The sequence below is a fragment of the Oculina patagonica genome, chromosome 3 (genome assembly GCF_052425735.1).
Source record: "Oculina patagonica isolate OP01 chromosome 3, crgOcupat, whole genome shotgun sequence".
Classification (NCBI taxonomy): domain Eukaryota; kingdom Metazoa; phylum Cnidaria; class Anthozoa; order Scleractinia; family Oculinidae; genus Oculina; species Oculina patagonica.
Window position 1 is genome coordinate 8,761,776 of NC_135760.1, and position 16,065 is coordinate 8,777,840.

The following is a 16,065-nucleotide window of genomic DNA, read 5'->3' on the forward strand; positions in this document are numbered from 1 at the left end:
TCTCAAAGCTTTTGAAAACTTCAAGTTCTAAAATGAGCACGCTCTTCTCAATCCAAGAGCTCTCGGGAGCAGGGATGGCGCAGTGGCGAGAGAGCTCGCCTCCCACCAATGTGGCCTGGGTTCGATTCCCGGACTCGGCATCATATATGGGTTTAGTTTGTTGTTGGTTCTCGTCCTTGCTCCGAGGGTTTTTCTCCGGGTTCTCCAGTTTTCCTCCCTCCACAAAAGCCAACACTCCAAACTCCAATTCGATCTCTGATGCACGTACACTTTCAAACGAGCTCCTGAGAGCTAAACGATCAGTGTATTTAGGTTAAAGAGGATACATGTAGCAACAGAATCCTCCTTTACAAGTGAGGCAAATGCATTATTGTTTCAATACTGAATTCATCCAAAATGTTCATGAAAATTTGGAAAGCGTGTCTGAGCAGTCTTAGAGCTTCGCTTTTTCGCTGACGGTTTTTTAAAAACCTAAGAATGATTGGATCTGTGCTAAAAAGGTACAGACGTACACACGTAGTAAGTGCGGTGGACAAATGATTGGTGCGAGTGCTAAGAGTTTCAGCAAGACCATTGTAATTGAGTTGCGTTCTTAGGCACGACTTTTTACTATTACAGTGCCTCTCTCAACCAAGCTGTCTGAGAAGAGAAAGCGAGAACGAGAGCAAGCAAGCGATCGACCTAGCAACGTTTGAGAATCGGTCTGCTCTCCAGCCGAGGGGCTAACTATGATGGACTACCATCCCATCTAGGAAAGTAGCAATACGCCTAGTCGCCCACTGCTATAGAATCCAGACTTAAGTGACGGATGTATCAGCTTAAACAGTTCACCAGTTTACAGGTTTTGCAGGGTGACTGTTCTCGTTCACTAAAATACCTTGACTGGCCAAGTTGTTATCTAAGTCCAGTGTTAAGGCAGGTTCGCCTCCAGAACCTTTGATCTGCAACAGAGATTGAAAGAAATTTTAAGAGGGTTACCACAAATTACGCTGTCGAACAGTAACTTTGTTCTTAAATGTAGCAAGTGCAAAACGACAAGAAGCTTTAATCATGAACATTAACCAAGTTGGGAGGCGCGGTAGCGTAATGGTTATCACGTTTGTCTCCGGATCGAGCGGTCCGGGTTCGAGATCTGGCATGGGTCACTGCGTTGTGTTCTTGGGCAAGACACTTTACTCTCACAGTGCCTCTCTCCACCGAGGTGTACAAATGGGTACTGGCGAATTTACTGCTGGGGAGTAACCCTGCGATGGACTAGCATCACACCCAGATAGGAGTGGAAATACTCCTAGTCGCTTCATGCTAGGGATCCAGCGATATATATGAGCTACTTGGCAAGATACAGGCTTTTAGCAGACAAGTTACCTGAACTGTAAGGTTTTTCTGTGGAGTCGGGTAGGGAATGGCGACAGAATGTCTCGCGTGTGAAGAGGCGTCAACACTTTCCTCTTGGTCTGTTCTATCATCGCGCTGTTTGGACTGTGAAGAAACGATAGTGATCAAAATACAATTTATCTGCACTGTCAATCAGACAGGTGATGAGAATTGAGAAAATCGTCAACAAGGAGTATTTTGCCGATGCACTGCTAAATTCTCAAACGAACATTAAAAGAAAATGTATCAAAATGAGTAGGGAGAATTCATCGACGCTGACTCGTCTCCGCCTTTTAGCCTCACCTGGTTTTAAATTGGCCAAGCAGCGGGGAAGCAAACACAAAGATTAAAAAAAAAATCTTTAAAAAGTTAGCAAGTAATGGCTCTTCTAGCAAGTAATGGCTATTTTAAAGTGCGCTTCGCTTTAAGTTTAGAGCGAGGTTTAATCAAGGTTTTGTCAAGAAAATTTTAGAATTGTGAAAACTGCATCGCGCAAAGGTACTGGTCATTTACTTCGTTTTTTAACCATATCATGCTTTTCTCAGCCTGCATTGCAGACGAAATAAACCTCGGCCTATACCGGGGTTTAGTTCGTTATGTAAGCAGGCTAGCTTTTCTATAAGCTTCTAAAAAGTACTTACAGCACTCGAGCCACTTGAACTCTTTGAGCCTGAAAAAAACCATCGAATCAAATTAATGATTAAATTAAAAAGTCATAAGTACTCTAAGAGTTGGACTAGCTACCAACACTGAAAATAGAAAAAACATTTTTTTAACTGGTATGTCTTGACAACCAGCAAGTGCTGTGAGAGATTAAAGGGAGTGGGAGTGGGGTAGGGAGGGGTGGGGACTAACACGCCAATATGGACTGTCATGACTGTAGGTCAATAAACTTAAGCCTGACAAGACAAACAAGTAATTTTTTTTTGGATAAAGCATTAAATTAACATGAGGGATACAAACCAGAAGTGCTTCCATCTTTTCTTGCTCGTTTAGAGTGTGATGTTGTAGGAGTATTGGATTTTCTCTTCACCGCAATGGTGGTAGCTGTGGTAGTTGCAGCTGTTATTGAAGCTGTTGTTGTCGCTGTGGAGGCAGTCTTCGCAGCATGGATGGGTTTCATTGTCGCTGAGAAGGCTTTTACAGGCAAAATCTCCACTCTTTCTGGAGTCTTGTCTTTAGATCTAAAGATGAAAAAATAGAAGTACAATTTGCGTAACAAATTTCGTCAATATAAAAGTCGCGTTGTGCAACATGGAATCAAAATTGTTGCATTTACGGCTTTATATACTACTTCGTGTAACATGACAGTTAGTTGAGAGGCAAACACCTGTACTGAATGCAATTATCCATGTTCGAAACGAGCAGGGGACTGGGTACGAATATTCAGTATCGATTGAATTTAAAAATGAACCCTGTCATCTGAAAGAGCATCCAAATATTAGTTTACTTACAAAATTTGATTGTTATTGGTTTAAACGCATAGGTATGGTTCACTTTTACAAATAGTTAAAATAAGAGAGCTAAGTATGGATTGGATGGACAGCTGCCCCTCCAATCCATACTAAGCTTTCTTATTTTAACGATTTTTAAAAGAGTACCATGCCTTTGCGTTTAAACCAGTAACTCTCAAATTTGGCTAATTACTAATTTTTGGATGCTCTTTCAGATGACAGGGTTCATTTTTCAATTTAATCGATATTGAATATTCGTACCCAGTCCCCTGCTCGTTTCGAACATGGCTAATAGCAACGGTTTAATGATTCTTACTTGCTTGTGAATCCAGTTGTCGCGTTTTCACCAATTCTGGAGTCCAAAGCTACCAAGGTCTAATTAAAATCACAATGAGCAAAACATCAGCACGTTATTCCTAACCTTGTAAGATTAGCAACAATTATGCTGTGGAAATCTGAGCAGGGTCATCACTTTTACTCTAAGAAGGCTTAACTGTTCTCCCGGTCGTAACTTTCAGGTGTTTATTTATCTCAAGAAATCAAATTTTGTCTACATTAGTTGAGTCTTGACGACTTTGTCAAAAGTGTATCATACATGTAGTTGAAGACAATGCGTCCCGCACGTTTACACACAATTTTTATCAGTGTTAAAATAACATTTTACTAATTTTTAATCGGTAGCAACAGTTGAGACTATATCTGGAAAAGATCGTTATATTACTTCTAGGGTGCATTTTAATTTTCCGAAGGGATCGTTGCTTTGGGGAATTATTAGTCAGAGGGAAACCAAACCAAAACTAGTAACACTATTGTGTGGTCACTTTTGGCACGTGCTATTTTAATTTGTAATCTACAGTCCAGCATAGATTTACTATATGACGTCTGATTAGAAAAAAAAAAGTGCAGCTTGTTACCTGTGATGTGGTTGGAATGGCGGAGGAAGACTGAGATGCACTGCTTAGGTTTGAATTACCCGGTGGCGAGATCGCCGCTGAAGAGCCTCCAAATGGAAGAGGTGAATCGCTGTTGAACAGACAAAAAAGTATTAATAAAACACACAAATAAGCGTACAGTGTAGAAGCTTTGTTGGACTTATGTTCCGAAAGGAGCTAAGAAGCCTAAAGAAGAAGAAGGAGTAAAAGCTAAAAACAATTTTACTTATAAACGGTTTGTTCTTTGAAAGAAGACACAAGCAACAAACCTAACTTCCATGGACGAAACCAAAAGTGGAGTTATACGGCGGCGACCATCTTTTGTCCTTGTTTCCACTTGTTTTTCTAGCACATTCTTTGCAAAAATAAAAAATGCAAAATGTTAGAAAGTACATGTTCAATGAAACAACTTTAAATAAAATGTTCACTAAATGCTTCAGGTGATAAAGACCTAGCGAACAGCTGAACAAGGAATTGAAATAAGATCTTAGATGCATGAAAAACATCGGATGGACATGTTTTGTGGGTATCCTTCCACAAAGTAAGTACTAAGCTTTTAAGGAAGTTAGTATTACCACGTTGGTGGCGTTGGTTGGTGAAATTGGGGGGGGGGGGGGGGGGGGGGGAATTGAAGCATGAAATAAAATGCAATTTTGTTTACTCTAGATTGAACGTACGTACAAAGTCATGTACACTTTATAAACTTACAACAGGATCTGCTGGGCTTTTTGTGACTGGACTGGTTAAACAATATGTAGGACTTTTACTGGGAGTACCTGAGAGACAAAATGTAAAATTAACATCAACACGAACCTGTAATTACCATGCAGACTGGTGAGGAGCACAACAAAAAACTCAACTTACAGGGGGGATACTGTCTTGACGTACCAACAATTTCTCATAGCAAACATTTAAGGAATATATGGAGATCCCCAGGGAGAATTAACAATTTGAGAATAAGGATAGGAAGGGTTAAAGACTAACAATCTCACTAGCCTGTGAGCAGGCTTTCCAGTCGAGGGTGGGGCAAAAAGAAAGCGACTCCTTCTTCGTGTAGAAGCACAGAACACGTCACAATAGAATACTGCATCGCAAACCTTTTGTTTTTATTATATTCCTCGTTCTTTTGTCCTTTTGTTCTCTATTGTTATAGGTGAACTGTGTCTTCTACACGAAGTAAGAGCCAAGAAAGCGGGAAAAGAAAGGGGAGGGGTGGGAGAGGAAAAAGGTGGGGGAAGGGGTTTCTTTCTCCCCCGAGCCCTTCTCTTTTTTGCCCTCCCCCACTTGGGAGCCTTTTTACTGGCTACAATCACACCTACCATTCATTGTCGATGATTCCTGCTTGGTCGGTGTTCCAGATGGGATCAGTGGTGGGGGTGGTGCAGGTGGTTTATTAGTGTTGGCCAGTGTTTGCTGTTTCATTACATGTCTTTGTTGGATCTTTAACATCTCAGGGTTTTCAATGATCGCACTGGCAAAGTTGGACTTGCTGCTACTGATGCTGATACCATACACCTGCTTGTGAAACTTTTCCTGTGCAGAAAAAATATATTTCAATTAAAATTTAGATGTAGCCTGCATGTCAGTCCTATCCTGTGTTCGGCCTTACCCCCAGGGGAGCTGAAGACTTCTCAACCTCAAAGAACCGGAAATCTGGAGATCGATTTGAGGTAAGGGACTGACCATTATTTTTTTGGAGGGGGGGGGGGGATGAAAAATATTGACAAAAATTGTTTGCAGGGCCTAAAAAAAAAAAAAATTGCAAACACGATACGTATAACAAAAAATAGTTAGAATTTCGAAAAAAATTGTTTGCAGAGGTGCATAAACTGAAAAGCAGAGGAAAATTTTTCATCCCCCACCCCCTCCAAGAAAATAATGGTCCGTCCCTAAAATAAAATTGGGAGATTGATCATCTGGCGGACAAAAATAACTAAAACCAGGTGTAAAGCAAGAGAAAGTGTTTGTTTCCTGTTTTTCCAACACAAAAATTAACATTATTTTTGCGGCTTGTGTCTTCTTTATATGGTCATCGATTGTGTGTCTAGCGAACAAACAAATGAAATACCTCTACTGTCTATGGATTTACAGACACTGTACACAGAATTGGTGCAAAACAATCGCCTCAGTAAGCCAAAAATGACATTATACATTCAAGAAGATTGTATCCTTACAGCTTGTGACTGTTTATCGTGAGAATTTTGGGTCTCATTGTGAGACCGTGAGATTTAACAAAAAATCGTGAAAATCGTGAGACTTGAGAGGTCGGCAGCTGAAGGCAAGAGGCTAATGTAAATTCAGGCTAATTTGGATGGTGTATGCTTCCTTATTACACTCTGGTAGGCATGTACTTTTTTCAATCTGATTAAAAAATACCTTCTCCTCCTCTGACATTGGTCTTCCAACTTCCTCTGCTGTGAAATCTGCGTAAGCCACAGTTCCATCCCAGGAACAAACCAACAGCTGAAATCCTGAATCGCTCCTGTGGAAAGCAATTAAAAAACCCTGAGTACAACAAGAATGGCTGATGTGTTCCAATAAGTAATATTTTGTTTCACTTGTTTTTTTTTGTTTGTTTCGTTTCTTCCTTTTTTCCGGGGGGGGGGGGGGAGAGGTGGTCTAATAAATACCAAGCTTCAACCATGTGAATGTTTGTTATAGTACAAAAGGGATAGAAATGAAGCCAAAAACATCCAAACACCGTTTCAAAGTGCCCAAGTGTACACACCATCATCATTCATTCTGATACAAATTTATTTTTGTGGCCAATGTACACAAATGTAGCTGGCAAGGGTTGTCACCCTGAACCAACCTTAGATTGGAGGGAAGAGTGCACATTTCATGATTAAATTTCCTTGACAATTGCATTCAAGGCACTTTTCTCGATTGATTCACGAAAATGCACACGCTCACAGCATGGCTAATAATAATTTTGTATGAAAATTAATTGCGCTCTTGTATGGTAGCCATCAGATGGCTGGTTTACCAACTGTTTGTTGGTGGGTTAATATACAGTCAACTCTCGTTATAGCTGACACGCTCGGGGCGTCGTTTTGTGTCCGTTATAGCGAGAGTCCGTAATAGCAAGAGTCATTTACAGTCAAACCTCTTTCGCCGGGGATCTGGATATTGCCCGTAATAGCGAGTGTCTGCAATAGCGGGGTGTCCGCAAGGCGAGAGTTGACTGTAAATGCTAATGAGATACATGTACATGTAAAGAAGCCTCACCAGGATACATCCATGATTGAATGATTGAATAAGTCATGCATTACAACCAGGGGCCTCTTCAGAGATGTTAACTGTCATCACAAACAACACACAATCAGTTGTAATGGCATTTCAATATTATTGTATTATTATGACACCAATGAAATATAATTATTATACCCTAGTACAGGTATTATATGTATACAGCATACATAAACAAGTTCTAAGAGCCTGCTTACATGGAAGGAGGGTGCCCCTGCTAACCAAGTTACCAAGCTAACAGAGGTACAGCTGTACCCCGGGCGAGCCAACTTTTCATACGTTTCCTTAGAAAATGCACAGAAGCATTTACATGTACAGGCTTGACAGGGTAACCTGCCTTCCGAGGGCACCCTGTCTACTTGCCCATGGCACCCATTTAGGCGAGCTATCTTTTCCCTATGAAAACAGTTATGAGGGTAGCAAAGGGTTCATGCATGACACGTGAAAAGGGAAAAAATAAGTCCGTGACGCGTGAAAATAGGGCAAAAATTACACCATGACACGTGAAAATAGCGAGAAAAGATACGTGATTCGTTAATTTTGCTGTTTCAAATATACGTGACACATGAATTTGGTTAAAATTTGTGCGTGAAACGGGATCACAACACCCCCTTTGCTTCCCTCAGTTATGCCAAGAATATCCTGGCTTCCCAGGATAAGTCTTAGCATGTGTTCTTACATTAAATTTGAAGTTTATGGCATAAAGTGTATAAATTCTCAAACCAAACAGTGCCATTTATGAACCAAAATTACTTTTATCTGTCGACTAGAAAATATTTCTTTGAGCAACAGCTAATTAATTCGCCATTTTCTTTCTTATGATAATTCACGCAACAGCAAATTTAATTTCAATTTGGTGGCCAAAGACTGTTGATTCCCTAGAAAATGAATGCGGTGAATTTCTTATCTAGAGCTTGGACATTAAAGTAAAATAGCTTTGAATATGGCTAGTCATGATTATTCAGTAAAAAGTAATGTTTTTTCAATCTTTTGGAGCTACATTGTTTTCCCACGCTGTGACACACTTCAATGATGCTGTCTCAACTCAGGTAGATTACAGCTGTGAATTCTGCATGCAAAAGGGGCTATGTTCAAGCCCTTCTAAGCGGATGACTCCCTAAGCCCAGGCATCCTCCCACCATGTAAACAAGCTAAGTAATTCCAGCTCAAACTGGTGAACCAAGTGAACAAGGTGAAAGAGGGAAACCAGGTGAACCAGGAGAACTAGATGAACCGGGTGAACAAAGAGAACCAGGTGAACCATGAGAACTAGGAGAACCGAGTTGAATTAAGAGAAATAGGTAAACCAGGTGAACCAGGAGAACAAGGAAAACCAGGAGAAAAACGAAAACCAGGTGAACCATGACAACCAGGTAAACCAGGTGAACCAGGAAAAACCAGGTGAACCATGAGAACCAGGTGAACCAGGAGAACAAGGTTAACCAAGAGAACCACGTGAACCCTGAGAACCAGGTGAACCAGGAGAAAGAGGTGAACCAGGTAAACAAGGGGAACCAGGTGTATCAGGTGAACCAGGTGAACCAGGAGAACAAGGAGAACCAGGAGAACCAGGAGAACCAGGTGAATCAGGAAAACCAGGTGAACTAGGAAAAACCAGGTGAAACATGAGAACCAGGTGAACAAGGTTAACCAAGAGAACCACGTGAACCATAAGAACCAGGTGAACGAGGAGAAAGAGGTGAACCAGGTGAACAAGGGGAACCAGGTGTACCAGGTGAACCAGGTGAACAAGGAGAACCAGGTGAACCAGGTGAGGTGAACCAGGTGAACCAGGAGAACAAGGAGAACCAGGTGAACCAGGAGAACCAGGTGAATCAGGAAAACCAGGTGAACTACGAAAAGCCAGGTGAAACATGAGAACCAGGTGAACAAGGTGAACCAGGAAAAAGAGGTGAACCAGGTGTATCAGGTTAACCAGGTGAACAAGGAGAACCAGGTAAACCAGGAAAAACCTAGTGAAACATGAGAACAAGGTTAACCAGGAGAACAAGGTTAACCAGGAGAACCACGTGAACCATGAGAACCAGGTGAAAAAGGTGAACCAGGAGAAAGAGGTGAACCAGGTGAGCCAGGAACCCCAGGTGTATCAGGTGAACCAGGTGAACAAAGACAACCAGGTAAACCAGGTGAGGTGAACAAGGTGAGCCAGGAGAACCAGGTGAACCAGGAGAACCAGGACAACCAGGTGAACCAGGAGAACAAGGAGAACCAGGTGAACCATAAGAACCATGAGAACCAGGTGAACCAGGAGAACCATGAGAACCATGAGAAGCATGAGAACCAGGTGAACCATGAGAACCAGGTGAACCAGGAGAACCAGGAGAACAGGAAGAACCAGGTGAACCAGGTGAATCAGAAGAACCATGAGAACCAGGAGAACCAGGTGAACCAGGTGAACCAGGAGAACCATGAGAACCACGAGAACCAGGTGAACAAGGAAAACCATGAGAACCAGGAGAACCAGGTGAACCATGAGAACCAGGTAAACCAGGAGAACCAGGTGAACCAGGAGAACCATGAGAACCAGGTGAACTAGGTGAACCAGGAGAACCATGAGAACCAGGTGAACCAGGAGAACCAGGTGAACCAGGAGAACCAGGAGAACCATGAGAACCATGAGAACCAAGAGAACCAGGAGAACCAGGTGAACCAGGAGAACCATGAGAACCAGGTGAACAAGGTGAAGCAGGCGAACCAGGAGAACCATGAGAACCATGAGAACCAGGTGAACCATGAGAACCATGACAACCAGGTGAACCAAGTGAACCAGGAGAACCAGGTGAACCAGGTGAACCAGGAGAACCATGAGAACCAGTTGAACCAAGTGAACCAGGAGAACCGAGAGAACCAGGTGAACCAAGTGAACCAGGTCAACCAGGAGAACCATGAGAACCATAAAAACCAGGTGAACCAGGTGAACCAGGAGAACCAGGTGAACAAGGAGAACCATGAGAACCAGGTGAACCAGGTGAACCAGGAGAACCATGAGAACCATGAGAACCAGGTGAACCAGGAGAACCAGGAGAACCATGAGAACCAAGAGAACCAGGAAAACCAGGTGAACCAGGAGAACCATGAGAACCAGTTGAACCAAGTGAATCAGGAGAACCGAGAGAACCAGGTGAACCAAGTGAACCAGGTCAACCAGGAGAACCATGAGAACCATAAAAACCAGGTGAACCAGGTGAACCAGGAGAACCAGGTGAACAAGGAGAACCATGAGAACCAGGTGAACCAGGTGAACCGAGAGAACCATGAGAACCATGAGAACCAGGTGAACCAGGAGAACCAGGAGAACCATGAGAACCAAGAGAACCAGGAGAACCAGGTAAACCAGGAGAACCATGAGAACCAGGTGAACCAGGTGAAGCAGGCGAACCAGGAGAACCATGAGAACCATGAGAACCAGGTGAACCATGAGAACCAGGTGAACCATGAGAGCCAGGTGAACCAGATGAACCAGGAGAACCAGGAGAACAAAGTGAACCATGAGAACCAGGTGAACCAACTGAACCAACTGAACCAGGTGAACCAGGAGAACCATAAGAACAAGGTGAACCAAGTAAACCAGGAGAACCAGGTGAACCAGGAGAACCAGGTGAACCAGGAGAACCATGAGAACCAGGTGAACCAGGTGAGCCAGGAGAACCATGAGAACTATGAGAACCAGGTGAACCAGGAGAACAAGGAGAACCATGAGAACCAGGTGAACCAGGTGAAGCAGGCGAACCAGGAGAACCATGAGAACCATAAGAACCAGGTGAACCAGGTGAACCATGAGAACCAGGTAAACCAGGTGAACCAGGAGAACCAGGAGAACCAGGTGAACCATGAGAACCAGGTGAACCATGAGAACCACGAGAACCAGGTGAACCAGGAGAACCAGGAGAACCAGGTGAACCATGAGAACCAGGTGAACCAAGTGAACCAGGTGAACCATGAGAACCAGGTGAACCAAGTGAACCAGGAGAACCAGGAGAACCATGCGAACCAGGTGAACCAAGTGAACCAAGAGAACCATGAGAACCAGGTGAACCAAGTGAACCAGGAGAACCATGAGAACCATGGGAACCATGAGAACAAGGAGAACCAGGAGAACTATGAGAACCAGGAGAACCAGGTGAACGAGGTGAACCAGGAGAACCAGGTGAACCAGCAGAACCAGGAGAAGCATGAGAACCAGGTGAACCAGGTGAACCAGAAGAACAAGGAGAACCAGGAGAACCATGAGAACCAGGTGAACCAGGTGAACCAGGAGAACCAGGAGAAGCAGGAGAACCAGGAGAACTATGAGAACCAGGAGAACCAGGTGAACCAGGAGAAACAGGAGAACCAGGTGAACAACGAGAACCAGGTGAACAAAGAGAACCAGGAGAACCACAAGAACGAGGAGAACCAGGTGAACCAGGAGAACAACAAGAACCAGGAGAACCAGGAAAACAACAAGAACCAGGAGGACCACAAGAACCAGGAGAACCAGGAAAACAACAAGAACCAGGAGAACCAGGAAAACAACAAAAACCAGGAGAACCAGGTGAACCACAAGAACCAGGGAAACCAGGTGAAACCAGGTGAAACCAGGAGAACCAGGATAACAAGGTGAACCAGGGGAAGGAGAACCAAAAGAACCAGGTGAAACAGGTGAAGCACGAGAACCAGGAGAACCAGGTAAAACAGGAAAACCACAAGAACCAGAAAAACCAAAAGAAGCAGGAGAACCAGGAGAACCAGGTGAACCAGGAAAACCACAAGAACCAGGAGAACGAGGTGAACCAGGAAAACCACAAGAACCAGGAGAACCACAAGAACCAGGAGAACCACAAGAACCAAGTGAACCAGGTGAACCAGGAGAACCAGGTGAACCACGAGAACCAGGTGAACCAGGTGAACCAGGAGAACCAGGAGAACAAGGTGACCCAGGTGAACCAGGTGAACCAGGAGAACCAGGTGAACCAGGAGAACCAGGTGAACCAGGTGAACGAGGAGAACCAGGTGAACAAGGAGAACCAGGAGAACCAGGTGAATCAGGTGACCCAGGACAACTAGAAGAACCAGAAGAACCAGAAGAACAAGGAGAACCATGGGAACCAGGAGAACCAGGTGAACCATGACAATCAAGTGAACCAGGTGAACCAGGCGAACAAGGTGAACCAGGTGACCCATGAGAACCAGGTGAACCAGGAGAACTAAGAGAACCAGGAGAACCAGGTGAGCCAGGAGAACCAGGAAAACCACAAGAACCAGGAGATCCAGGTCAACCAGGAAAACCACAAGAACCAGGTGAACCAGGTGAACCACGAGAACCAGGTGAAACAGGTGAACCAGGAGAAACAGGAGAACAAGGTGACCCAGGTGAACCAGGTGAACCAGGAGAACAAGGTGAACCAGGAGAACAAGGTGAACCAGGTGAACGAGGAGAACCAGGTGAACAAGGAGAACCAGGAGAACCAGGTGAATCAGGTGACCCAGGACAACTAGAAGAACCAGAAGAACAAGAAGAACCATGGGAACCAGGAGAACCAGGTGAACCTTGACAATCAAGTGAACCAGGTGAACCAGGCGAACAAGGTGAACCAGGTGAGCCATGAGAACCAGGTGAACCAGGAGAACTAAGAGAACCAGGAGAACCAGGTGAGCCAGGAGAACCAGGAAAACCACAAGAACCAGGAGATCCAGGTCAACCAGGAAAACCACAAGAACCAGGTGAACCAGGTGAACAAGGTGAGCAAGGAGAACCAGGAAAACCACAAGAACCAGGTGAACCAGGAGAACCAGGTGAGCCAGGAGAACCAGGAAAACCAAAAGAACCAGGAGATCCAGGCCAACCAGGAAAACCACAAGAACCAGGAGAACCAGGTGAACAAGGAAAAATGGAGAACAAGGTGAACCAGGAGAACCAGGAGAACCAGGTGAACCAGGTGAACCAGGAGAACTAGGTGAACCAGGTGAACCAGGAGAACCAGGTGAACCAGGTGAACCAGGAAAACCAGGTGAACCAGGTGCACCAGGTGAACCAGGAGAACCAGGTGAACCACGTGAACAAGGAGAACCAGGAGAACCAAGTGAACCAGGAGAACCAGGTGAACCAGGTGAACCAGGAGAACCAGGTGAACCAGGTAAACCAGGAGAACCAGGAGAACCAGGAGACCCAGGAGAACCAAAAGAACTAGGAAAACCAGGTGAACCAGGAAAACCAGGAAACCCAGGAGAACCAGAAGAACTAGGAGAACCAGGTGAACCAGGTGAACCAGGTGAACCAGGAGAACCAGGAGAACCAGAAGAACCAGGTGAACCAGGAGAACAGGAAAACCAGAAGAACTAGGAGAACCAGGTGAACCAGGTGAACCTGGAGAACCAGGTGAACCAGGTGAACAGGAGAACCATGAGAACCATGAGAACCAGGTGAACCAGGAGAACCAGGTGAACCAGGAGAACAGGAGAACCATGAGAAACATGAGAACCAAGAGAACCAGGAGAACCAGGTGAACCAGGAGAACCATGAGAAAGGTGAACCAGGTGAAGCAGGCGAACCAGGAGAACCATGAGAACCATGAGAACCAGGTGAACCAGGTGAACCAGGTGAACCATGAGAACCAGGTGAACCAGGTGAACCAGGAGAACCAGGTGAACCAAGTGAACCAGGAGAACCATGAGAACCAGGAGAACGAGGTGAACCAGGAGAACCAGGAGAACCAGGAGAACTATGAGAACCAGGAGAACTAGGTGACCAGGTGAGCCAGGAGAACCAGGGTAACCAAGTGAACCAGGAGAACCATGAGAACCAGGAGAAGAGGTGAACCAGGAGAACCAGGAGAACCAGGAGAACTATGAGAACCAGGAAAACCAGGTGACCAGGTGAGCCAGGAGAACCAGGTGAGCCAGGTGAACCGGGTGAACCGGGAGAACCAGGAGAACCAGGTGAACCAGGAGACCCAGGAGAACCAAAAGAACCAGGTGAACCAGGTGAACCAGGAGACCCAGGAGAACCAGAAGAACTAGGAGAACCAGGTGAACCAGGTGAACCAGGTGAACCAGGTGAACCAGGAGAACCAGAAGACCCAGGTGAACCAGGTGAACCAGGAGAACCAGGAGAACCAGAAGAACTAGGAGAACCAGGTGAACCAGGTGAACCAGGAGAACCATGAGAACCAGGTGAACCAGGTGAACCAGGTGAACCATGAGAACCATGAGAACCAGGAGAACCAGGAGAACCAGGTGAACCAGGAGAACCAGGAGAACCATGAGAACCATGAGAACCAAGAGAACCAGGAGAACCAGGTGAACCAGGAGAACCATAAGAACCAGGTGAACCAGGTGAAGCAGGAGAACCAAGAGAACCATGAGAACCATGAGAACCAGGTGAACCAGGTGAACTATGAGAACCATGAGAACCAGGTGAACCAGGAGAACCATGAGAACCATGAGAACCAGGAGAACGAGGTGAACCAGAACTACCAGGAGAGCCAGGAGAACTATGAGAACCAGGAGAACCAGGTGACCAGGTGAGCCAGGAGAACCAGGTGAGCCAGGTGAACCAGGTGAACCAGGTGAGCCAGGAGAACATGGTGAACCGGGAGAACCAGGAGAACCAGGTGAACCAGGTGAAGCAGGAGAACCAGGTGAACCAGGAGAACCAGGTGAACCAGGTGAACCATGGGAACCAGGTGAACCAGGAGAACTAGGAGAGCCACGTGAGCCAGGAGAACCAGGTTAACCATGAGAACCAGGTGAACCAGGTAAACCAGGAGAACCAGGTGACCCAGGTGAGCCATGAGAACAAGGTGAACCAGGAGAACCAGGTGAACCAGGTGAGCCAGGAGAACTAGGAGAACCAGGTGAACCAGGAGAACCAGGTGAAAAAGGAGATCCAGGAGAACCAGGTGAACCAGGAGAACTGGGAGAACCAGGTGAGCCAGGAGAACCAGGTGAACAAGGATAACCAGGAGATCCAGGAGAACCAGGTGAACCAGGAGAACCATGAGAACACGGTGAACCAGGTAAACCAGGTCAACCAGGAAAACCACAAGAACCAGGAGAACTAGGTGAACCAGGAAAACCAGGTGAACAATGAGAACCAGGAGAACCAGGTAAACTAGGAAAACCAAGTGAACCATCAGAACCATCAGAACCAGGAAAACCAGGAGAACCAGGAGAACCAGGAAAACATGGAGAACATATGAGAACCAGGTGACCCAGGTGAACCAGGTGAACCAGGAGAACCAGGTGAACCAGGTGAAACAGGAGAACCAGGTGAACCAGGTGAACGAGGAGAACCAGGTGAACAAGGAGAACCAGGAGAACCAGGTGAATCAGGTGACCCAGGACAACTAGAAGAACCAGAAGAACCAGAAGAACAAGGAGAACCATGGGAACCCGGAGAACCAGGTGAACCATGACAATCAAGTGAACCAGGTGAACCAGGCGAACAAGGTGAACCAGGTGAGCCATGAGAACCAGGTGAACCAGGAGAACTAAGAGAACCAGAGGAACCAGGTGAGCCAGGAGAACCAGGAAAACCACAAGAACCAGGAGATCCAGGTCAACCAGGAAAACCACAAGAACCAGGTGAACCAGGTGAACAAGGAGAACCAGGAGATTCAGGTGAACCAGGTGAACCAGGAGAACCAGGAGAACCAGGTGAACCAGGAGACCCAGGAGAACCAGAAGAACTAGGAGAACCAGGTGAACCAGGTGAACCAGGTGAACCAGGAGAACCAGAAGACCCAGGTGAACCAGGTGAACCAGGAGAACCAGGAGAACCAGAAGAACTAGGAGAACCAGGTGAACCAGGTGAACCAGGAGAACCATGAGAACCAGGTGAACCAGGTGAACCATGAGAACCATGAGAACCAGGAGAACCAGGAGAACCAGGTGAACCAGGAGAACCAGGAGAACCAGGAGAACCATGAGAACCATGAGAACCAAGAGAACCAGGAGAACCAGGTGAACCAGGAGAACCATGAGAACCAGGTGAACCAGGTGAAGCAGGAGAACCAGGAGAACCATGAGAACCATGAGAACCAGGTGAATCAGGT

The 16,065-nt window shown here is 45.6% G+C and overlaps 1 protein-coding gene across 1 annotated transcript in view; it reads right to left on the reverse strand.

The window, feature by feature from the left end:
- The window catches only part of LOC144646394 (protein HIRA-like), a 37,440-nt gene that overhangs the window by 6,136 nt on the left and 15,239 nt on the right, over positions 1–16,065 (reverse strand). The window contains exons 10-20 of the mRNA XM_078505959.1: positions 6,989–7,059; positions 6,137–6,242; positions 5,080–5,293; positions 4,469–4,536; positions 4,030–4,115; positions 3,743–3,851; positions 3,145–3,203; positions 2,338–2,558; positions 2,016–2,044; positions 1,366–1,479; positions 878–941 (exon numbers count right to left, since the gene is read on the reverse strand). Of these exons, the coding sequence (XP_078362085.1) occupies positions 878–941; positions 1,366–1,479; positions 2,016–2,044; positions 2,338–2,558; positions 3,145–3,203; positions 3,743–3,851; positions 4,030–4,115; positions 4,469–4,536; positions 5,080–5,293; positions 6,137–6,242; positions 6,989–7,059 (1,141 nt within the window). The remainder of the gene's footprint in view (positions 1–877; positions 942–1,365; positions 1,480–2,015; positions 2,045–2,337; positions 2,559–3,144; positions 3,204–3,742; positions 3,852–4,029; positions 4,116–4,468; positions 4,537–5,079; positions 5,294–6,136; positions 6,243–6,988; positions 7,060–16,065) is intronic.